Here is a 24,813-nt window from a genome sequence, read left to right on the forward strand (position 1 = left end):
AAGCGTCGGCTACCAGCTGACAGCGAGAGTCTACTATTATAACCGCAACTTATAACTCGGCGACTGCGCGGGCGCGAGGCGAGAGTGCGGACGCAAAAATCCTGTGTACACGACCAAGCCACACCACGGACGTATATATACCTATATACATCTCTCTCTCTCTCTCTCTCTCTCTCTCTGCGAGGACTGCACAGAGCACATACCGATGCACACAGTTTTCCCTTCCCGCGAGTATATACACACAGATCATATCGTCCGGACACGCGAATAACCCGTCCGCGAGGAAGAAGACGACTGGAAGCGATGAGACTGGAGTTGGGCTGAGACAGAAGAACAGTTGGATTTATCTGAATTTTCCAAGAGTTAAAAGGTGGAATAGAAACGGAAAGGATGAATCTTAGCTCGGGAAATCCTAACGGCAACGGCCTCCTCTATGCCGGCTTCAATCAGGATCAGGGTATGTTTTGTGTTTTTTTTTTCCACTCTGTTTTACGCCGACGAGCAACTGGCTCGAGTTACCCAGTTTGAACTGGTGAATTCGTGTACGAGATTTTCATCGGGAGCGAAAAATAGGGCTTTGGAGATTTAAGCTCCTTTTTCGCGTCCTTACACCCCATTGATCTAGATTCTCATCTACAAGACACGATTGGAATTTCAGTCGGTCTAGTTTGCTTTGAGAGAAGTCGGAAAATTCGTGTCGAAGTTGATCCGTGGGCGGAAAATTGGGTTTCACTGTTCTGAACGGTATCAAGGCAGCTGTTCCATTTTCCCTGTAAACTAACCTCGTCGGCGTCTTGGCTTCCTTATCAAACAGCTTTCTAATACAATTCTTGTTTCTGTTGTATTTTAACTTGTAGAGTTTCACCTTACGGTGTGTGAAACTTCTTGTCGCAGTTTGATTTTTCATTTACGAATACAAGAATAGATGATTAAATCTTCTGTGAGTTGGTTCACCCAATTTAATATTTAAAAGCTTTTAATTAAAGATCTTTGATGATTTATTGCTCTGAAATCTTGAAAAATTGGTAATTTTGAGCTGCCCTTTGACAACTTGTTGTGTGGCCTGAATTCAGAGGTGCTCTCATTTCTTGCAATATTTCTGTGACCTAATTCTGTGATTGGTGTCAAGTAACTGATAATTTGCTTTTGGATACTTTGAACAGTTTGCATATTGCCTTAACTTATCAAAAATAAAACAAACGTTTGCGTTTTATTTAATTTATTACTACAACAAACTTCAGTAAAAAAAGAATTCACTGTATCATCAGAAATAACAAATATAGTTCAAGAACTGAGGAGCATACTTCACTCACATGTTATTCCAATGTTTCGATAAGCCAATTAAATTTAAAGATTAATTAGTGAATGAGAATCATGCAAGAACATATCTCATTCAAGTATATCGGGAGCTTTAAAAAAAAGCAAGAGTTGAACTCGAAGTAAACAGATAAAGCTATCAGGGTAGAAGCTTGCTTAAGTATACATTGTTTAACTGTGCAGGATGTTTTGCTTGCGGAATGGAAAATGGCTACAGAGTTTACAATTGTGACCCACTTAAGGAGAAGGAACGGCATGATTTTGCAGAAGGTGGCTTAGGCTACGTGGAGATGCTGTTTAGATGTAACTACTTAGCATTGGTTGGCGGCGGAAAGAATCCAATGTACCCTACAAATAGAGGTAATTTGCTCATGGAGTAACCAAATGTTGTATTTATAAAATATTTGATGTATAGCAAACTAATTAATTGAATTTTTTGTATGAAGTCGTTATATGGGACGATATTAAAAAATCTCCAGCTATTACACTGGAATTTAATGCACCAGTAAAAGGAGTGAAATTAAGAAGAGATCGAATAGTTATAGTCTTAGAAGGAGTAATCAAAGTTTACACATTCACACAAAATCCACAACAATTACATGTCTTCGAAACAAATCCAAATCCAAGAGGCCTTTGCGTCCTCTGTCCAAACAGTAATAATTCTTTGCTAGCTTTTCCTGGAAGAAAAAATGGGCATGTGCAAGGTAAACCTGATTGGACTTTATATTTTTATAAATTTCACTATCTCGTGATTATTTTATGATTTTAATAAAAAAAAAATGTATTCCATTTACAGTTATAGATTTAGCCAACACAGAGAAGCAACCGTTGAATATAGAGGCGCATGAAACACCTTTATCTTGTATAGCATTAAATTTGCAAGGGACAAGATTAGCTACAGCTTCTGAAAAGGGCACGTTGATAAGGGTGTTTGATTCGCAAAGCGGTGCCATGATTAACGAACTACGACGCGGTACACACCACGCGAATATTTATTGGTAGGTAAAGTTATGAAAAAATTTACAAAGCAATTGTTAGGGATAACGTAAAATGGTTACAATTTTTTTATAGTATAAATTTCAATCATGACTCGACATGGCTGTGTGTCGCAAGTGATCACGGAACCGTTCACGTATTCGCAGTTGAGGATCAAAAACTGAATCGTCAGTCTAGTTTAGCCTCAGCGACGTTTCTGCCAAAGTACTTCAGTTCAAGCTGGAGTTTCTGCAAATTTCAGGTCCCAGATGGCCCCCAGTGTATGTGCGCGTTTGGCACAGATAATAACAGTATCATAGGTAATGAAACTTCAAAACTAAACAAACATACGAATAATGTGCTTTTATTTTCTGTCTAACTTTTTTTCTAATTTTATTTTTAAGTGGTATGCGCTGATGGTAGTTACTACAAGTTCGTATTTAACAACAAGGGTGAGTGTACAAGAGACGTCTATGAACAGTTCCTGGAGATGAGTGAAATGTGACTTTCGCCAGAAACTTCAAAAAAGAGAAAAGACTCTTGTTGGCGTGCAAATCTGTGATCGTTGCGTGCTTTGTCATATCCGTTCCGTGGCCGATCATTGACGCTAAACGTATCTTAGGAAAAGCGCATATTGCATATGTTATGAGAATCATTTCAGTGGTACCTGGTAAGCGCAGATAAGAATAAGAAAACGAAGGCAACAAAAAAAAGTTGATATTATGCGTTTTATTGCTGTCAGCCTTTAAAAATGGCTTAACGAACACGTTTAAGAGCGATCAAATGACGAGTCGAGTGAAGCTTGGCACCCGCAAAAAAGTCTTGCAAAAAATTGAGATGTTACAAATGATTATATATGACAGATTAATGATGTTTGTTAAACTCTGCGATATCGAGTTTATGTCAAAATTTTTAACGGGGTTTTATCGATCAATATGAGGGTATACGAATTAAAGTTAACGTCAACTCTAGTCTTTTGGGTGTAGTTAAAGTGAAAGTAGAGAAAGATTATAGGGGATGTATCAAAATAATCACAAAGTAAACAAATTTGTTGACTTATTCCCAAAAATATTGACTTTGAGAATTTGTAATTACGTGAATACTACTCTCAACTTAACTGGCTATACTTTCCAGCTTTGTAATTAATTTGATAAAACAATTTTTAGATTTTACATATTACATAAACAAGTATAGTTTTGTCTCGATTATTGCGTGAACCATTAAAAGTTTAAAAATTCTAGTCTACATCTATGATTGTTATAAAATGCATTTTGTTGATAATATATTTTGTTTGTACTGAATTACATTTATTCGTATAATAATAAAAATTAGACAAGACTGTTGACGTTAATTTTATGAGAAAAGTTAACAACAATACGATTCAAAATACAGTACTTGCCTACATTATGATGAAAGCTGGAATGGGCGACATCAATGTTGCAAATTTCATTTGTGATAAGAAATGGGCTTTTAAGTTACAGCCTATATTCGGAACTTCACATTTGTCAATCATTTACAATTATGTTCTTAACGTTAGTTAATTTAAGTTGTATATAATTTCATTCTATTAGTGCATATATTGCATATATTAAAATTTTTTGATGGACGGCAAAAATTTGAATTTGATTTTTTCTTGGAATAATTTTATAGTTATTATATTAGATTAATTCCTATAAACAAGATTGTTGTAAAGCAATTAATTGTTTAATATTCTTTGTCATATAATATTGCTATCTACTTATTTCGCCGACTTTCTTTTACGCGACAGTATAAAATAATTTTTATTATATTTATTATAAATCTACTCTGGACTGTTCAACGATGAATTCAAATTCTGTAATGATTTTTATAAAAATACGAATAAATATTAAATAAAAAAATATAAAGATGCACAATTCTTTATTCTCTTAAACATCATTTTGTAATCAAAGTGTGTACATCATTTATGTGTTGCACTGACAAGACAAACTTCACTTAACATTTTCATTTTTTTTTTTTTTAATAATACGTACGTTACCCTTTTTTTTATAAAAAATATGAAAATGCATTATGAATATTTTACATGTTCCATGATATGGTACTATAATAATGTTTGCAAAAAGGACACATTTGTGAATTATATTTGTCAGCACACTCGTGGCAAATGCACCTGTGATTACAGGGTTCAAATCGTCTCAAAAAGTTTTTATTGTGACATATTATGCATAGCCCAATATTTCTATTAGTCGAATCGTCTGAAACAAATATTTTACATATATTAAATAATATAATTATATTATATTAATTAGTATATAATATTATACATTTTATGTTACGTACCAGTTTCTATTTTCTTCGTATTAGTTTCGTTTAAACATAGTTGCTTAGCAAGAGATCGCTCTAAATCTCCATCATCTGAATTTGGCACAGGCTTGAAATATTAATAAGTTTTTTGTCATTATTTTTGAGTAAGTTAGATAAATTATAAAAATTACTTTGAAGATTCTTACGGAAACACGGTTGTTTTCTGCTTCAGCAATGCTCATATCTATAGCTAGCTGAAGACCATCCTCATCTTCAAGATAATCGTGTTGCTGAATTTAAAAATTATTACATTTATGTAACACAAATTGGAAGTCCATATAAAAATAAGTTTATAAGTTACGTACACCAATAAGAGGTTCATTTTCCATTTGACTTAAGAAAATGGCCCGCTTTAATTGCTCTTCTTCTTCATTTATTCCTTTTGTTAACAATTTCTATTTAAATTAATTTATAAATATATATTTACTAAATAATTTTTAAATCTTTTAGCGATTAAAAAACTGAAAATTGTTTTGCATCGTAAACAAACCTTTACTGAAGTACTTCCTAACTCTTGACCCATGCTACAAATTGATATACAACATTTTTTAAATTATTTTTATCTTAAAAAACAATACATTTTTTAATCCCGCACTCATATACATTAATGTAGATATGAAAAAGAAAGATTTGAAAACTACCCTGTATCAGTTTCGTGACCATAGTAAGCTTTTTTTTTCAATTTTTTGTAATCTTCATAATCGTTTTTGAGCTTTTCCTTACTTTCTTTGATTTTTCTTATTTCTAAAGGCCAACGTTTGGTTACTACAGTTTCTTCAGGTTCGTATTTTTTTTTATACCTGCAATATTTTTGTGCATTAAATGTGAAATAACAGATAAAAAATTGACAATAATTTTATGAATAATTAACCTTCCACAATGTTTACAATTGCTATCTTGGCACTGACTCAATTCTACAGAACTATTGCCACAATCATCTAAGAAATTTTGGTGTTTAGTGTTTCTGACTGCTTGAGCTTCTGCATTTAGACGATGTCTTTGTTTTTTAATATTCTCCAAATCTTTTGGTAATTTGTGAGATTTATCTAAGTGTTTATTTCTACACTACAATGAAAAATCGTAAAAAATGTATACAAAATTTAATAATATATATTGAATCAATTTATTTTTATTTACCTTTTCTTGGCATCCATTCATGCTGGAAGCACAAGCTTGTTCACTAAAATATTTAAAAAATTTGGATAAAAAATAAATTATTGTACAAACCATATTTGTAAAGTTTTGCTCACCTTTTCCTAGCTGCGTTATCTTCTTCTTCATCTGAAGACGTAGGCATACCTTGAGATTTTAAAAATCGTTTATAGTCTTGTTTTTTCTTTGCTTGGTATTCATGCAATGCTGATTCAAATTCATTTTCTTTTTCACTCAAAGATGTGTCAGTTTTTTCTGAATTCATATTGTTGTCATTTAATTTTCTTGAATCAATCATAACTGTGCTTGAACAACTGTCTGATTGGAGTCCATAATTCTAAACATACGTTTGGAATATAAAAAGTTCAATTAATATTTTCTGCAAAATGTGATCTTTACAATGCAGCCCAACAAACCTTTCTAAACTGCTCTAATCTAGCATTCCTATTATTGTGTTGCCCATTAGTCGAACCATCGGCATTAGGTCTCAATGACTCGAGTAATCTCTGCAAAAATTTAAATTTTATAAACTGTAAATCATAAACCATTTCGAGATCAAGCTATCCTACCTGTGGCTCAGAGTACTGCGGAAAATACTTGAACAAATCTGCCCACCTTTCCAATAACCGTATAATTTCATCTTTTATAGATTTGTGTTCCGTTGATGTTATAATATCCTTCAATAGGCTCATGTACTCTGGTGTGCAAATCACTTTGTGGATGATACTTCCACACTTAAGAAAAACAACTTCTAGCACCTACAATCAGCAAACATAGTTATCATTAGTACTCATCTATGGATACACATACATTTGTTCACATAGAGAGTTCATACCTTGAGTGCAAACAAAACAGTTTGAGGATTTTCATCGATTATTTTGCAGTGTATGGCTTGTACTGCATTCTCTGGTCTGATTACAAAACGACGATATAGTGCATATTTCAACGATCAAGATCAATATAATACAAATTTACCTTATTTTTTCGTCATCGATCATCTCACATAAACGAATAATCGCAACATGATTCGGCTCGCGTTGCTTCGGTTCTGTTGCTTTCTCTATAACATATACAAACGGAAATATCGCGCGGTTACAAGGCTATACGTCGATAAATCCAGCAATCAAATGCAATAAGCAGCCCAAGTGCGATTGTTCAGTAACCGCCCTTATCAATAACCAAGACTCACCTAGAAATTCGTTGAAATCTAACGCGATCGACATCTTCTTCGGGGCACGTAAATGCAATCAGCAAGAACAGTCCTTATCCTTCCTCTGTCCGATTGTCGACTATTTGACTCTCCTCCCGAAGGGGTTCCCCGAACTAACTACTCTGAAAGTCTGAACCAGAGCTGAGAGCACACATATACAACTATCTCAGTGCATTTCGCAAACTCGTCTCAACTCGCAGTATTTATAAACCGGTAAGTACTCAGTACTCACGTCAAAAACTGACCTGCTCCCCATCGAACCGCCACAATGCATGGCATAATCAAAACAGCCAATCGCATGAGCACCACTGATGGAGTCTTCCTGGGCATGCGCAAGTCGACCGACGCGCCACAAGTGGGCAGCGCAGCGCAGCGGCCAAGAAAAGAGGAGATTTCATTTTTGGCGCAGTTCGTCGCTTACCAGCTTGCATCGCGTACCTACTTGTGTTGATGTAACAATGGAGTCGCTTGTTGTGTCTTGAAGGTTAATAAAATCGCCGAGCAAGAGTAACTGGACGCGAGTGTTTTCTTCTGGAAAGAGACAAATGGCCGAGAATATGTGGGATCAGACGTGCAGGACCTGCCTGGCCACTTGTGGCGAGCTGGTGCCAATATTCTCCAACGACTACTACGTGCGCAACCTGCCTGATAAGCTCTTTCACACCACCAGGATTGAGGTTAGGAAGTGTTTAATTCGCATTTTGTTTACTTAAAATTCGTTCGTCGCCTACTGTGCTCGTAATTTTTCAATTGTTTCGAAAGGTTTCGTTGTTGCTGCGGTTTCATTTTTGTCGAGCGAGCGATTTTTTCGGGAAAATCGTAAAAAGTGGAAAGCGATTTTGAAGCCAGGGTTGGCGTCGCGTTCTCAGTTCTGAGTGGCCTCGGTTTCACGATGTTTTTACACTAGCTGTTGTCGCGTATTTTGCACTGTAATGTTTATTGATTGTGTTGCCATATATTTTGGATATGAATCTTGTTTATAAAATCTTGTAGTCCTGAAAATAAAATCGTTTGATCTGATTTTTTAGGTATTGAAAAATGACAATCTACCGAAAATGATATGCAAGAAGTGCATATTCCTTGTGGATTCCTTATATTGTTTCAAGGATCAGTGTGAAATGGCAGAGATAAAGCTCAAAAAGTCATTAAAGGGAGCTGCTGATGGTGATCGGACTTATGATTCTTACATCTTAGGTAAAGGTAACTTACTGTAACAAGCACACATTAATTACTTATTAACATATCTAACATTATCAAAACCCATCCTTCACTGTCTAATCATGTTCATTGTTTTTGTACATTTTCCAATTAGCACATGTTTAATTTTCATACTGTTTAGTATTAAATAACTAATCATTTTTATATCCAGCTACGGACCATTCAGATGCCGTAAGCTCCAGTGAAGAAGAATACCATATAGAGTATGCATCGGAAGAAGCTAGATTAGAGGTAGAAAAAGCCAGGAAAAGAAATCGCACGCCAAAGAGTAGGCTTAGCCGAAATTCAGGTGTTAAAGTAAAATCTGTTGAAGTTTTACCGGCAGAATCAAAAGAATTTTGCCAAAATGTAGATGATGCTGGATCCTCGTACAAATTTCAGTTTTCGGAAATAGAGGTATGTAAAATATATTTTATTTAAGGAGATTGCATTAAGTTTTTGAATCAATTTAATAATTTGTTCTTTCACTTTCCCTTTTTTTAGGATGTCAATGTATCTGACAGTGATACTTTGTACATGTCAGAAGAATCTAAAAGATCTGTATTAAATTGTATGAATAATTATGATGAACCAAAGTATGGAACTTCAGAAAAGAGTCAATTTTTGAAAAACCAAAAGCAAAATCAATTTCAAGATAAATCAGAATCAATGAAGCCTAAACTCAAAAGAAAGATAGATAGTGATAATAATTATAATCAGTTAACAAAAGTACCAAAAAAAGTTATGTTTAAAGATACTGAAGAAGATTTGCAATTCATAGAAGTCTCTGATAATCAAGACAGAATGCAGGATAATTATCTGTTAAGAGAAGCTAATGACGAAAATAATACTGTTGTACAAATTAATGTTATTGAAAATAGTACAGGAAAAATAGTTCAAAACTATGATATTCCGGTCTGTAAAGAAACTCCAGTCAAAAATTCCACAGAGTCTTTAGTATCTTTTGAGTTCACGAAAAAATCGCCCGATGAGAATGTAAGAAAAATCTTGGAAACCCGCATGAAAAGTTTAATACGGCAAGTAATTCTTGACATTCCCGAAGTCTGCGACATTTGCACAGAATTTTTTGATTCTTACCAAGACGTTGTGAAACATAAAGCCATGATACATATGAATATGAACGACGAATATTTCTATTGTCCCGTGTGTCAAGATAAATTCTTTTCAAACACTGATCTTCTGACACACATAGACAAACACAAAGATGCTCATTCATACATTTGTAGCCTGTGCTCATGCTCGTTACACACTGAAGATACTATGAGGTGAGTCTGAAATTGTAAAATTTTTGTTCAACTCAATTATATTTGATTAACACTTTCAAAATTCGATCAATAATTGAATTCGCAAAAAAATTACAGGTCACATCTACTATCACACATAAATTTACGTGAACTCAAGTGTGAGTTATGTGCCAGGAGCTTCCAGCGAATTCAGACACTGCTAAATCACTGCGATACGCATTTGCGTGCCAAAGAGCTGACCTGCGTTTTCTGCTCAACAGTACTCAACAACAAAGAATCGCTGCAGAAACATATAAATGAATTTCATAAAAGGCCAGCAGCCGTCGTTGAATCCCAGTGCGAGGTTTGCGGGTTGCGATTACCAGAATCGGAAAAAGAAGAGCACGCAAAAACTCATACTACTTACCCCTGCCCGTACTGCGAGCGGAGTTTCTCTATAAAGGCGAATCTTAGGTTTGTTTAATTCGATACAAGTTTCGTGATTATTTACCAATCATTACATAATTGTGAAAAATTAATTAAATGCATTTTCTTCATAACAGGGACCATGTGTACACGCACTTGGGCGTACAGCCGTATACCTGTCTAGTCTGCGAAAAAGCGTTTGACTCTCAAGAAGAACGTACACAGCACATGCAGGAGCACATGAAACCTCCACAGAAACCGCAGCTGCAAAAAGGCGGAGACCAAAAGAAGTTTAGGTGTCGAGTGTGTCACGAGATACTCGTGTCTCGTGCAGCTTACGGCCAGCACCTAAAGGAGAAACATTGGAATTCTAAACAGACCGTCGAAATCCTTCGAGAACTCTCTGAATCTTGTATGAATGAAAAATTGAATGAAACGTTTACCAATGATTCTAGTTACACATGAGAATCAGACGGCATTTCAAGCAGACACAATTAGTATGAACCAACAAGTGATTTTTTAAAAAGATTTTTCAAGAAACATATACTTTCTTGCGAAACAAAAATCTAAACATTGGACCAAAATCAGTTTTATTTTTAAAGATTATCAATATTGTGTAATATTCAACTCTACATGTCATAATTGAGTAAAGCGAGTATATCTTTTTTTTTAATTTCAGTTGAAAGATTTCTATAACACTCATGTTTTTTTTGTTCATTTCTTATTTAGAAATGAATCAGTTGTACAAGTATATCAATTAGTAATTTATATTAATTATCAACGTTCATAACCAAATGTGTGTTTAACAGAATAACTGATTATTTTCCTCATATTATGAGTTATAATCAATAGAATTCAAATTATTAATATTTATTGTGTAATGTGTATAAAAACTCTCGACTAGCAAATTTATTTTAGAATCATGTTTATTTGACTTTAATAATTTTAAAAATCTTCTGATATTCATTTAGAAAAAATTGCATTTCTAGGACAAATAAAATATTGGCAAATTTTGCAGTGTCAAATAGTTGTTTGGTATATTAGAGTTATACTATTTTGTAATTTATGTACAAAACGAAATTATCTTCGATACAATGAAAATAATTAGATGAATACTTTTCAAAAAGTAGTCGGTATTTACATTATAAGTTTTGCCTGGATATCTCTTTTTTCGAATGAATTGATGTCGATTGTCATCAGTATGAGGTGCTAATACAATTTTATAAACGCAAGAAATACACAAAATGATGGTGTATACAATAAATAGTTGTATGTGCATGCTCTACAACTAAGAACAAAAAATATTGTAGACAGTTAAAAACAGTGCAAATGATATAATTACTGTACAAAGGTATTTAAAACTCATCCATGTCTTTTATATTAAAGAAAAGTGTAAAAATGGTGTATTAAAAAAGTAGAATCTGGTATGAAAGTGGTGCTGTAATTAGTGTACATCCAATGGAATTTGTGTAAATTTTTCGGAGATAAGTTCAAAACAATTGCCTAAACAGTGAATACATTATTTATGGATATCTATATTTTTTCATCATATCGCATAAGCAATAAATATAATACTTGCAACGCTTGTAACTAGCTTACGTAATAGCATTGTATAGCATCACGACTTAAACTACCTTTGATTCAATTATCAAATAAATTTTGTTTAGGTTAACTATAGCTATGTAAAATAATTTCGCGTCAATCATGTGCGAAAAGCAGTGCGGAGCATGAAACTGATGTAAAAATACTTATCTCATTCAAAGAGAAAAATTAACCATACTTGGACGATCAATAGTTCAACTCACGACTGGTAGTCGGGTGTGAATTTTGATATGAAACCTACGAAAAAAAAACTGAAAAAATGCGCATTACTGCCTCGTGCCTTAGTTGAAATGTGATAACGCATTCAATCGTACAGAATTTATATTTAATCAAAAGCATGTATATAGACACCCATATGCACCAGTCCAGCTTGGAAGTGCTGATCGTCCAGCGTGTCTAACGTAAGAAGAACATATTTTCACACTGTAAATTTAATATTTTTACTGTATAGCTTATATATACACGGTATATAAATATTATATGGTAGTGAATTTCTCCATGTAGTTCCATGTGTCTACTGCACGAAATAAACCACATTTTATTTTACCAACATAGCGAACGATTTGTCATTCGACTTGTACACCTTCGCAAACATAATTGACCTTCGCCCTATACGAAAGACTTAGCCAAGTTGAGCTGTTCTTATTCACTTTTCGTATAGCCCATCTGAAAAGATACATCGTAATGAGGAGAGACGCGAAAGAAAGGGGGGCAGGTTTATTTCAGTTTAGGAAAAACGAAGCTTCATTGTATGACGCGAGAGAGAGAGAGAGACTGCATAATCGCCCTCTGCTCTTTCTTTAGCTCGACTGCAATTTATCTGTGCGGAAGTCATTCGTTTTTTTCGCCTCGCAGGCCGGAGGGGGAGAGATAAATTAAGTGAGTCGCTTGCGGGGAACACGGTCGCGGCGATTTGCTTCGATGTAATGCGATGAACTTTTTGCGGCAGAGACTCTAATGCGTGGGGTCGTCCCTATGCCTAATCGCAACTGCTTTGTACTTAATAAATCTTTGTGCGTACGACCAAAAAAAAGATTGTTTCCACCATAATCGCAGTAGACAACCACCGGGTATGGTCAGCCGCAATAGGGGTGGCTACTTTTCTTTTCAGATGAATCAAGTTGTATCCACACCCCGTCACTGTAGCTAATGACTAACCGCAAGCCGGTCCGGTCGCGTGCGGCAAATGAAATTCTTTTATAATCCTCCTCGGCAAACTGGGCCATTGTTCTCCCTCTCGCCTTATTCGTTATGGAGGATGAATTTTTGAAAATATTCCATGCGGCGTGCGTGTAATGTCTTCGGCTGCGCTTTTGTGTGAACGACGACTCGAGCCCTTACCTTTTTGTTTTTTGGTTTTTTTTTTTTTTGCCTCAGAGCGGAACGAGATGAAAGGAGCCGCTGCTGTTTTTGTAAGAGGGAAACGCGAATTTTCTCGGGGAGTACTTCGGTGGAGGGTTTTATGTCGGCTCGAGTAAATGGCCGTGGAACGTGATGTATTTCAGAAGTGCAAAATGAATTTCGCTTTGTAAAGCGTACTAGTTTGATGGTCTGCGAGACGCTGATGTGTTGCTTTGACGACTCGATTAAACAGGTGCATTAAAAGTAAGTTTAAAAGTATTTAAAGCTCCCGCGATTAAAAAGTAGCTACATATAGTTCCGCCGTAAATATCCCATACCTCGCCGAATCGTCGCCAGTTCAGTGGAATGAGTCACAACTAGATCAGATCAGCGTCGACGCCGGTATAGAGCTCGCCTCAATCAGCCAGTTCTCGAATTCTAAAATCATCGCTTCGGCGAGTTCCAGGGTTAGATCATAAGAACAAGAATCGTGAGTATTGACATTTCAAAAAAAAAAAAATGGATATTGCCCGTCACGTTCGATAACCTCACGATTCGCTTTCCGTTACCCGCAGATCATGAGCGGCGAAAGCATCAAGGAGTACTTCGCAAAAGGCAGTTATCCCAACAAGTACGAGCGCGAAGTTATGGAAAAGGCTAATTACGGCGTGCTGGACGACGTCGTTAGAAATGGAGCCGAGCGGTTGCAGGATGCGTCGCAACGGGGCTCGGGACAGAATCGAGATCAGGTGCTCCGCGAAGTTGTGAGAGAAGTCGACAATCATTATCACGCTCAGAATAGGGCGTATGACGCTCAGCGTAAGGGAAAGTGAAAGATTAATCCCGCAAGTATATCGAAGTGTGAACGTGGTTGTGCGTTTAATAAAAGGCATGTTTGCCGAGTGAAATTTTATTTGCAAACAAACACACTTGTCTTGTGTTCTTTATTCTCCTTTGTCCCATTGCTCGTAGACAAGATGGTGGGGTTTGACAGTTGACTTGAAAAATAAAACGCCTTTATATATATATATTATTAGTTCCGCCACGCCCAAATAGAGGCGCTTTTGCACCATAAAAAAACCGTCAAAATCCTCCCTACCCCCGGCGATTCGTCCATGTTCGAACGCGAGTGAGAATGTGTCAGAATCACATCGGCATTCGGTGACGCCGCTATATAGTAACACGCAACGGATCAAAGGGATCAAAATCATTTGTTAGCAGTTGCATCCTCCCGTTCTAATCGCACCGCTTTAGCGAGTTCACCATCCTTGAGAGTAAAGGTCCACTTGAAAAAGAATCGTGAGTATCGAAACCGTTATTGCGCATCGCGTTCGAGAAGTTCACGGTTTACATTGTATATGTGCAGATGGAGGACTACAGCATCAAGGAGTACTTTAGAGACTATCCCAACAAGTACGAATGGGAAGTCATGGATAAGGCTAATTACGGCGCGTGTGACGACGTCGTCAGAAGCTGCGCCGAGCGGTTGAAGGAGGCGCCCCAGCCGGGCTCGGGACAAAATTGAGATCAGGTTATACTGCGCGACATCGTGAAGGAGGTTAATCAACACCTCAAAGCTCAAAATAAGCAGTACGCATCGGGGAAAGAAGAAGCGATTCTATTGAGCGTCAAGGTGTGAACATGGTTCATCTAATAATCATCTAATAAAAGGAATACTTGTCTAGTTCAATTTCGTTGGCTTTCTTCCTATTTGTGTGTCTTTGCGTCTGTATTCTTCTCGCGTATCCAATATGGCCGATGGCGTTGATACTATACCTATATATATGTAGAAACGGAAATTCGCGGGAGGCTTTGCACTTTCTTATAAGTAAAGATTAAGTACAATCTTCTCGTAACGCGTTCTTATCATGCTTGATTAAATTCGTATAATAATGCAAATACCTGTTCATATATAGCTCGTAAAATGAGTGCCGGTTATAGGTATATTTGCGGTAGTCCATGCTACTGATGATAAAGTTGCCAGATTTGTATGTAAAGATCATAAGTACAATATTTCTTACTTTCTACTAGAAAAAGTAGTCGAGCAGATCCCGAAATAGATTTTTGAGATTATTTTTAGGCTATGATCAGTATATTAAAAAATTCGCCTTCGTGGCGCTATACCGCGCCACTTGATATTTCAACTAACGCATATTTTTATAGCCGTTCGAGACAAAGCTATGACAATCAACATCCCTCCACTCTCGAACCGATGCATTTTCAAGACCTACATACGAAGACGCATTCGAAAAAGTCTCTTGAAAACCGAAAACTTCTCAACCCAACAGCCATCGAAACTTCAATAATACCTGCACGTATAGTCTCATATCTCGAAACTTCGCAGACCAAACTCGGCAACAAAAGGTAGCTATATGTATGTATTATACGCGTATATAACACATCTCGTTGACAAATCCGCGAACTTTGTTTATCGCGGACTTTAGATCGACTCTGCACTTGCAGTATGTAGGTATAGTGAGCGCGCGGCTCCTTGAGACTTATTTTCTCCGGGTCTGTTAACTTTTTTTCTCCCACCGGAGGGATATCGGGATAGATTACGGATAGTTGGGGGATCCAGTTAAGACTTGACCATTCAATTTCCTGCCTCGCCGGATTCGACGCCGCTATACCTACATACCTATACTAATACCGGGCTATATGCTACCGGGAGTAGATCGATTTTTGCGCGCGCGAGAGAGATGAGCAGCGGGCCACTGCAGCATCTGATGTTTTCGTGAGTGGGATATAGAACTGGGTTATGGTCATTCGTTATTTTGTTTTTGTGAATGTCGTGATTGCACCTAAATTTATTCTGTTTGTTGTTGCAGTGAACATTACAAGATGTGCTATGATGCTGGAGTAACTCCAAGTTGAGCAGTTCATATCCATCTTCACCTATGCAAGTACTTCGGCACCGCAACTATTAACAATATACAGGTAGCGGCTTGTAACTTTTCGAACTATATAGATCAAAACACGTGCCCATCGTATCGTCTTCTGCACTGTACTGACCCGAACGCGGCTAGCTATGTAATACGGTTACCCATATGCAATAAGTTTGCGTTAGTCGAGGCTATTGCAAGTAACTTCCGCTGCCTTAAGCAGTAACCATTATTCCGAGTTAGCTCGACGACCATATTGTATCAGAAACGCATGATAATCGCCTTTGCCGAAGGTATATGTGGGAACTCGAAACTGCGATAAGTATACATTCGTTATACATACCCCTATTTTTATCCCCAATGATGAGGGTTGATGTCAAGACACAAAGGCGATGATTATTCGATTATGATACATTTTAATGCCTGTTATATCCGAAAATCCGATGCAGCGTTTGTTCGAGGCGAATGAACACGAGATGATTCAGATTAATTATTTTATTCGATCCCCAATTGAACTTATCATTTATTCAATTAGGCTCATGAAGCATTTATCGAATTACCGATACGTGTGTTATATATTTATCAGTAGCACTACACCTCCACTTCGCGCCGACAAGTAATGAGAAATTAATCGACTTTCATTTTTCAGACCGAACCGGGAACTGCATGGCCGAAGATAGTGCGGAAAAGTGAAATAATTTCCGGAGCGACGCCTTGGACGTCCTCCGCCGGAGACATTTGTCTCGCCGACCTGTTCCACCTGCTGAAATATATGGAATTCGCTTCTACAAAGTGAGTCTTTTTCCGTTGATTTATTTTTTATTTGTACAATAATATCCATAAAATATTTATCATTTATATCAAATTCATCAAAAAATAGAAAAGAGACGAAATTTTATCCCGAAATCACGTCAAACATTGTAAGATAAATATAGGTCGCGTTAAATATATACGTCAAAGTCATTCGAAATTTAACGCCGTACCGCGCTTCTTTGTGTTTTTTATAATTAAACACCAATTGAGAGAAAAGCCAGAACTTTTTCACTGCGCTATCTCTCCATTCGCTCCGCCGCTGCTCTTTAAACTCGAGAGATTTTCTATCTCTCATCCTTTTAAATGTCCCGCTTTTTCGCAGCTCTCCTTTTTTTCCATTCCTTCCTTCATCAAAAGTAGTTAAACTTTTCTGCTTTGCTTCGTTTTCTTTTTTTCCCTCTACCCAACACTCCGACAGATGTAGCTGCAGTGTCGGTGTGTACAGTCCGATTACGTCAAAACTGCTACTGTTCCTTTACTACTGCAGCTGCTATATATACACGAAGTTCCATTTAACTCGTAAAGTTCTTTCCTTCCCCGGCATTTTTAACGCTACTTATCAACGCTATTGTGCATCTTTATCTTGTTCACTCGAATTCCCATCCACTTCTGTTTTCTCGACCATATGGCGATTAATAAAATTTCCAATGACGATTTTCATTTGGCCAGAGTCGAGCAACTTTCGTCGCAGTAGTGAAACAAGTCCGTTTTCCGCGTCCAATACGCCCGACACGGGCCATCGAACCCGAAATATATTGTCCTCCAGGTTCTCTCTTCCGCGATAGCACAGTACAGCCGAAGATTCCTTAACTCGGACGAGGCTTTTATGCGCCAAAAGGCTATCGGTTCTCGATGCGAGAGATCCTTGTGTGCGCGCTTGTGGAGAATATAGTCGAAAGAGGAAAGAAGGATTTTACGAGCTGGACGTTGAAAGTCGATCAGTTGTGTGTGTGAGTGAGTGTACAGTTACCGAATAATCCGTCTCTTATTGAGTAAGTTTTTTTTTGTTTTTATGGGATTGGAGCTTGATTTTGCAAATACATTCTTAACTGTAATTTGGTTTAGCAGGTAGAATGAGCTTATACAACACATCCACCACCAAATTATCTCAGCCACGACACTACCGTCCAAAAAGCCAGCAGCGCGCTCACGACAAATCGGCACAATTAGAGCGACATTAGCAATAAAGCCGAGCGATAAACAGTGGGCGCCGCGCGCGCAAACAGCCGCTTGAATACGTTCCGTACGTGGTCTCCGGCTCGGCAGCAATACAATAACGCGACATACTTAATCATGCCTCTGTATACATCCTTAATACCCAATGAACCAGAGCCTGCGGCAGTCGCCTCTCCGCCGCGCACATAATACGAGAGCCTCCAGGGGTTGGGCTGTAAGTCGAGCATTCGAGTGTCGCCGTCGGAGCTATTGTGCGCCTGAGCCGGTTGTTGAAGGATGTATAATGGACTCGGGGCTAAGGTCATTCTTCGTTCTGCGCTTGACGCTTGGGAGGGTATGACATTTTCGTGCGTATTTTTGTCATATTTGGTTATATGGTATAACCTGAGAATTACACCACAGAACAAAAGCTCCTCCCAGAAAAATCATCGAGAACCTCGACCTCGTTAATCCTCCCTCGCAATAATCGCGAGATAAACGTACACACACACATATATAATAACGAGAGAGCGTATTCCCGAGATCTACACCGAGCAATAACAGGCACCAAGCGCATCTTCTCCGCCGCTTCTTCTTCCCGCAACTGCGAGCGCAGAGTTAGACGACCTATAGCGCAAAGATTTAACGTCGCAGTGCGGAGAGCGGCATCTCTCTCTCTCTCTCTCTCTCTCTCTCTCTCTCTCTCTCTCTCTCGCGCGCCCGCGCGCTAATGTCGTTCCGCCGGGGGTGATTAACACCTTGCAGATATTACGCAATAACGCCGCGACATCTGCAGCGGAGCGTCGCTCCCGATATTAACTCAGATTTTGTCGGCTGCAGCGGAGAAACGTGGTATGATTGTAGATATATGTAGTCGGGGATGTGTGCGAGAGGTATACGTTTTTTCTCTCTTTATAAAAAGCATTTGAACAATATTTATAACAAAGTTTAACTTTTGGGCCCTTCAATGTCGTCGACTTTATAGGCCATCGCGAGCGATTCAATCGATGGACACTCGTCGCGCTCGAAAAAATCCGGGTCGCGTGTGCAGCTCTACGGAGAAAGAGATGAAAGAGCCGGCCGCTGTCATTGATACACATGTGAATTAGGGTGTTAAGAGAGCGTATTATTAACTTGGCGTTTCGAGAGCGCGCGTCAGAAATCTAGGCTTTATCTATTTTCATGCTTGTACTCCACTCCAAACAACGCGAAAATCACGATTAAACGGAGAATAAAAGTCTCGCAAAGAAAAGCCGAATGAGATTTCTTCGATAGAGGAGAAAAAAGGGTTACACTTTACACGATAGTCCACTTTTCCATACCAAAAAGCTGCGAACCCGCAGTTAAATATGCAGATTCGATTATACGCGCTACCGCATGAAAAAAAATCCTAATCTCCTTCGGCCGTAAATCGCGGCGGCCAAAAATTTCCAAATTAATTTACCAAAAGCCTCTAAAACTCTCGGGGAAGGAAATATTCCGAACAAATGTTACCCCGCTATATACGTATACATCTCGTCCGCTGCGTCGGCGCGAAACCAAATATCCCGCGCGCGCTCTCTCCATTTCCGACTGCCTAGCTCTTGGCGAAAAAAAAAAATGTTTTAAAAAAAGTGCCGGCTCCTCCGCGCAAAAGCACGATTTATACCTATAATATCAGAACACTCGTATATTATACCCACTGGTATACAGCTCGTATACAGCTCTGCTCGTATAGGTCGATACTCTCGCTAAGGCGCGAACGTCTCTGCGTACGCGTGTGTGTACGTATAGGTACGCGTATTCCAAATTGGAGTGGCAAAATGCAAACTGATATATTGCGCTGTATATATTACGCTAGCGCGCAGGTGCACCTGCGCATAGACGTTCGTAGATTATGCGATACCGGGCGAGCAGATGGAATTTTTTTGGGACGTCTGTGCGGTACTACGCGCGAGTGTGTCGTGCGATTCGTAGGGGATTTTAATTGGCAGGAATATCGCAGGATTTATATAGGTATTGGTACTCTGTGTTTAATTGCTGTTGGATTTTTGGGGAGAACGTATTTTTTCGGGGGTGTATATATGGAACGGTTTGTATTTTCAGCGATCCGCGGGTTATTTACGTTTGCCTGGACGGGATAATGAATATTGCTGTGTATGCTATGCTGCCGGGTTAGAGCAGCTTCGATTCTGAGTATCGACGCTGAAAATGGAGCATCGGCGTATCTGCATTGATTATTACACTGAAAAAAAAACACAGCCATTTTAACTGATCTCGCACTAGTCCCGCGTGAGCGATCAATTTTACGAGTCGCGACTCGTCAAAAATACCAGTGGCACACCGTTGTTCTTACTGAACAGTCGTTACGGTGGCAGAACGGTTAAAACTACCGGACTTTACAGCAGAAACGACTGTGTTTTTTTCAGTGTATTATTTCGGTAACAAAATAATGGTTGGTTTAACGAAGTAATTATACTTTACCACAAAATACGCCCGCCGACATCTTCACTATCCGTCCAGCTCGAAAAATCTCCCAGCAAATTGGCATATCACGAGACGAACCCACTCGACAAAACATCGCGCCAGCGAGTCGCATAGAAAATGGCAAACGCCGTTGGGCTGCGACTGAAAGGTCTAATTTCACGGCGGATTATCGCGCGACTCCTCTCACCCGACATACCCATATACATATCCCTATACACAGACACAGCTCGAAAAGAGACGCTGTACAGGGAGACTGGCGCTGCTGCGTCGGCCATTGATTGGCTTGACAATGCTGTTAACGCTGGTGTACGTTTGATTTTGCTGACGCGTGACGCGTCGATTGAATTACGAGTCCTACGCGGGCGCAACTCCGTGTGATGGATTAATTTGACGGGCGCGAGCGAGCGAGCGAGCGCATCATTATCGGCGTAAGTAATGCGAGTCCTGCTCGCGATAAATCCGGCGGAGCTGCTGCGCATAGCGCTGTTTATCGTTCGACCGTTTCGTTCGGCTCTCTGATGTTATGCGTTGCACTGCATTTGGTTTACGCTCTGCTGCTGCTGATCTTGGTGGGCTGTCGGCCGTGCGTATAGTTGCTCCAATTTTAACGTTTCTTCGTCTACCTCGATATTCACGTCAACTATACTTACGCGTTTCGATGGTGGGCATAAAAAACCGAAAAAACACAAGCAAACCCCATCAGCGAAATGAAAACGACGACAGCGCGCCGTTGCTCATAGCAGTCCTGTCGATGATAAATATGCAGATGCGCCTGATCACGTGGACGCACGGATCCGCGCAAGTGTATATGGAGAAATTGAGTTCGCGGCGTAATTGCGAAAAAAAATGATTAACCTCAGGCCATGGAATGAATCGCGCGGTTTCCTATGCATGAGATTATGATTGGGAAATCCTTGAAATTTGTAATGTAGATTGGACTCCCCGCTCTCCCGGTGCACACCGCTACCTCCGGTATTAATGTTCGGGACTGCTGCTGGCGACTAATGGAAAAATTGTCGATTTCGAAGCCGTTTTTATTAAAATCAAGCGATACGCATTGTTGTTTTATACAAAAGATGAAAAAAAGGTGGTACGTTGATACGAGGCGACGTTACCAGAATTGACATCTCTTCACGGGGTTCATGGTCGAACCGACGGGGCAGTTGAAGGCGGTGGCGAATTCTGGCATGTTCGATAGAGCTCCTTGAACGCGGAAGTGGCTGAGGGTGTGGGACTCCGTCAGGAGGACCTGCATCCTGTAAGATTCTTTGTGTTTGCCGCAGAGGAAGTTGACGGATGAGATCCAGAAGATCTGCTCGGGTGTGTACTTCAGACCAGGAAGCTTTGGCTCGTTTTGGATGTGCTTCGTCCAGGTCTTGTACGCGTTGTAAGACACCTTTATTCCCACGTTGTCGCCTTGGTTCTCGTTCCTGGTCAGTATGCCGTCAACCTGCGGATTCGATTTCGTATTAGTGCGTTTCTTTAATTGATGAGAAGTTATGGTGGTTGTTGAAGGAGTTACCTCTAAATTCAATAATTGGTCCGTATAGTTGCCGTACTGGTCGATCAGACACTGGACTCTGTTCTCGTATTGCTTTTGCACCGGTTTTGTAAACCAGGGACGGTAACTACCGGTTTCGTCAAACAGTACGTTGGAGGAATCGTAAGCGTGCATTATCTCGTGAGCCAGTATCATACCGATACTGCCGAACCTGGCATTGTACGGCCAGTTGTAGTTGAATATCGGAGGCTGTAGGAGACCAGCCAGTATAGCTGAAATAATTGAAGATAGAATTTGGGATTATGAGCATCTGGGTGGATTAGAGCGCAGAACTTACTGAAAGCATTGTCGATTTTGATATAGTAGGCGTTGATCGTCGTCGCAGGTGATACAACAGTCCAAAACATCTCGTTACTAGGCTTCATCAGATTCTCCACTGAATACCCGAAGTGAAAACGATTCAAGTTCAGGATGTTCTGCAGATGCGTGCTGGAGTTCATTTCCAAACTCCGAGTGTAATGGTCAAGCGTCGAGTCGTTCAGCAGTTGATTAGGATAGCCAATGATCTGCTTCATCAGTTCGATTTTCCTTATCGCAGTCTTTAACGATGAGCTGTCCAGCCATGAAGACTACAATGTGAATCATTTGTAAGTAAGGTATCTCGAAATATGTCTATTAGTTCAATTTGGCATCAATAATAATACCTCGTTCACGAGTAATTTGAATTCGTCCACAATGGTATTCAAAACCGGCTCGATCGCTTGCTTTGTGGAAGTGTTGAAATATTTTCTGACGTAAAGAGTGCTCAGCCCGACCGGCAATCCGTGCTTCTCATCACTGAGCCAATTTAGGCACTGCTTCCAGCGGATCATTTTGACCCCATTATTAGCGGACAATCTTCTGAACCTTCTTTCGATTTTATTGATGCGGTGGGGCAAATGTGGAATGGTGTCGGCGATGACTCTCCAAATCATATAGTTTGCAAGGACTCGTTTGGGAGTACTGTTCAGAAATTGTCTGATCTTGAACATATAATTGATCTTATGGACTCGAAGTACATTGTCAGTCTTGTTGATGTGAATCGTTGGCTCGGTTAAGCAGTTGACGTATTCGTCCCAGGGGACTTTGGGCATGATCTGCGATAGTTGGTCGGTCGAGTTGATTTTGATACTTCTAAATTTTTTGTTGTTCGTCGTCATTGCCTGCGATTTAAATGAATGTGAACGAAAGCAACGTTATATTCTAAGTTATCAAAAGTATCTTACTTGTGCAAGCTTGATCTCAAAATCGAGACTCTCTTTCAGTTCTGCAGCTGCGCGATTAGTATTCGCGCCGAGAAATGTGGCTATTTCGATCATGTAATGGTAATAATGCACAACAAGGGAGCTGCGATTTCCCTTTCTCAAAGCCGCTGAATTGATGAACGGAATCATGTTGTCGATCTGCAAAGTTTACGCGCATTCAACGAGTGATTTTACAATGTCCCACTAATCACATAACAAAACAGCTCCCTTACGTAAAACAAATTTCTGGTCGCATTGTAGATGTCATTCCTGACGAACGTCTGGAAAATGTACTTGGGCATGTAGCCTAATTTTTGAAGTCTACAGTCGGTCTTGTGCCAGCTGAACTCGTCCTCAGCCCAAGTGTCTCCGGCCAGCACTGGCCAACCCCCGAGATGGTCCAAAATATTCCTAAGAGGCACCAATCCATTGTTTTCGATCGTACCTGTATAGCGAGCAACAGTCATGAGCATTTTGTTGATGTCATTTAAAATGCATAAGCGAATAATTAGGCAACTTACGTAAGTCCGTACAAGCTTGGAAAAACTTTTTCACCGAAGTAAACATTCGCGGTTCGTCTGGTTGAATTTTTTCTTCAAGAGCTTTTTTGACTTCGTTCATAACTTTGTCGCGTAGACGGAGTAAACGGGTATCGGAGTGCTTTTTAGGCGGTATCATCGCTTTTCGAATGAATCCACCGCAAGCAAAGTCGTAGAAATCATCGCAAGGGTCGGCTGCCTCATTTATACTTTCCCGAATTATTCGAGCTATAAGGCAATAAATATTGCTGTAGATGTTATCAATGGAATAACGTAATTTATTTATTTTGTGGAAGACCTTACCTGCGTGTATGCATCCCTTCGACATGCATATTTGTTGCTTTGTAACTGTTCTATTATTATCATCTGTTGGGCTTGCTTCATATTGAAAAATAAAATACAGTTAATAATGATTTTTATTACACTTTTGCTAGACAATTAGAATTTATTGCTTATCGATACAACCTGTATGTTTGCAAAACATCCGTGAATTCTATGGCATTAAGCTTTTAATTTGTCAATTGTATTTCATGATCGAGGTCTGTGTGTAAAATAATTACTTACTTGAGTCGTCATCTCGTGGAGCAGTTTTTATTTCCATACATGCTCCAAGCAATAATAAATGTAAAATAAGGATTATGTATAGGTATGTACCACGTGAAAATGTAAATGCACATCTTGAATTTCTATAAAAGTCAATTTATTGTTTTTAATTATATGAGCGTAAATTGAAAAAAAATTAAATATTCTGAAATTAACTGTCATTTTGTCAACGCTGTTTCATAAAAAAGTATTTTGACAAATTATTGCATAGTTGAAAGTTTATAAAACATACCTTTTGTTATAAGCCATACTACGTGAATAGGGCTTACAGTTTGTATTTTCACTGTAAATATGAAGCCCGCTCAACCGCACGTAGTCGTGTATTTTAAAGACATTTACTGTACAGATACGCACGTGCTATGAATATAAAAGAACGTTACATGTGCCTGGGGTCGACCTTTCCGATGTTTAATGACTTGCTTTTTATACGCGTCTTAAACTTTTAGAAACATATTTAAAAATAGAATTTTCCCTTCGAAAGTTTAAAAAGCTTAAGTTTTTAAAATCGATATGATATTTCAATATTATTGTAGACATAATACATTATTTAAGGAGCTTTCAAAGATAAATACATAATTGTCGAAAGATAATATCACGCTTCGATTACATCAGAACGCATGAACAAGAACATTCCTGGATCGATAAGATGCATGTATTTTTTTCTGCAGTCTTATTTTAAAGATTCTCCAATAAAAATCAATAAACTGCACGAATCATATCAATTTGGATTCTAACAATTCAAAGTTATCGCTATCGATCCGTTA

The 24,813-nt window shown here is 38.7% G+C and overlaps 4 protein-coding genes across 5 annotated transcripts; 2 read left to right on the forward strand and 2 right to left on the reverse strand.

Annotated features, from left to right (window-relative positions):
- The first annotated feature begins 10 nt into the window (after positions 1 to 10).
- On the forward strand, positions 11 to 4,172 carry LOC100118803 (WD repeat domain phosphoinositide-interacting protein 3). Its single transcript, XM_001607515.6, has 6 exons — positions 11 to 457; positions 1,501 to 1,677; positions 1,764 to 2,021; positions 2,114 to 2,315; positions 2,389 to 2,612; positions 2,697 to 4,172. The coding sequence occupies exons 1-6, from the start codon at positions 391 to 393 to the stop codon at positions 2,795 to 2,797; spliced, it is 1,029 nt and encodes a 342-aa protein (XP_001607565.1). The 5' UTR covers positions 11 to 390; the 3' UTR covers positions 2,798 to 4,172.
- Positions 4,160 to 7,285, reverse strand: LOC100123084 (MND1-interacting protein 1). Its single transcript, XM_016983721.3, has 14 exons — positions 6,977 to 7,285; positions 6,763 to 6,847; positions 6,623 to 6,698; positions 6,357 to 6,545; positions 6,204 to 6,293; positions 5,886 to 6,124; positions 5,773 to 5,815; positions 5,507 to 5,700; positions 5,277 to 5,435; positions 5,126 to 5,159; positions 4,941 to 5,030; positions 4,782 to 4,865; positions 4,612 to 4,702; positions 4,160 to 4,526 (listed from the first exon to the last, which is right to left on the reverse strand). Exons 1-14 carry the CDS (start codon positions 7,008 to 7,010, stop codon positions 4,351 to 4,353), a joined length of 1,584 nt encoding a protein of 527 aa, XP_016839210.1. The 5' UTR covers positions 7,011 to 7,285; the 3' UTR covers positions 4,160 to 4,350.
- A 107-nt stretch (positions 7,286 to 7,392) lies between these two features.
- Positions 7,393 to 12,020, forward strand: LOC100678971 (zinc finger and SCAN domain-containing protein 10). Of its 2 annotated transcripts, none has more exons than XM_003425715.5 (6): positions 7,393 to 7,674; positions 8,026 to 8,197; positions 8,367 to 8,611; positions 8,699 to 9,480; positions 9,577 to 9,912; positions 10,002 to 12,020. In XM_003425715.5, the coding sequence occupies exons 1-6, from the start codon at positions 7,543 to 7,545 to the stop codon at positions 10,327 to 10,329; spliced, it is 1,995 nt and encodes a 664-aa protein (XP_003425763.1). In that variant the 5' UTR covers positions 7,393 to 7,542; the 3' UTR covers positions 10,330 to 12,020. The 2 variants fall into 2 exon arrangements, with proteins under 2 accessions (XP_003425763.1, XP_008204018.1); XM_008205796.4 differs by having other exon boundaries at positions 7,394 to 7,674; positions 8,026 to 8,191.
- Positions 12,021 to 21,136: 9,116 nt separating this feature from the next.
- Positions 21,137 to 24,435, reverse strand: LOC100123112 (neprilysin-2). The gene is made up of 10 exons (XM_016983729.3): positions 24,282 to 24,435; positions 24,011 to 24,132; positions 23,750 to 23,824; positions 23,429 to 23,674; positions 23,141 to 23,352; positions 22,890 to 23,066; positions 22,329 to 22,826; positions 21,962 to 22,253; positions 21,646 to 21,896; positions 21,137 to 21,573 (listed from the first exon to the last, which is right to left on the reverse strand). The coding sequence occupies exons 1-10, from the start codon at positions 24,296 to 24,298 to the stop codon at positions 21,235 to 21,237; spliced, it is 2,229 nt and encodes a 742-aa protein (XP_016839218.1). The 5' UTR covers positions 24,299 to 24,435; the 3' UTR covers positions 21,137 to 21,234.
- Positions 24,436 to 24,813: the final 378 nt, after the last annotated feature.

This window comes from Nasonia vitripennis, chromosome 3 (assembly GCF_009193385.2).
Source record: "Nasonia vitripennis strain AsymCx chromosome 3, Nvit_psr_1.1, whole genome shotgun sequence".
In the NCBI taxonomy this organism is placed as follows: Eukaryota; Metazoa; Arthropoda; class Insecta; order Hymenoptera; family Pteromalidae; genus Nasonia; species Nasonia vitripennis.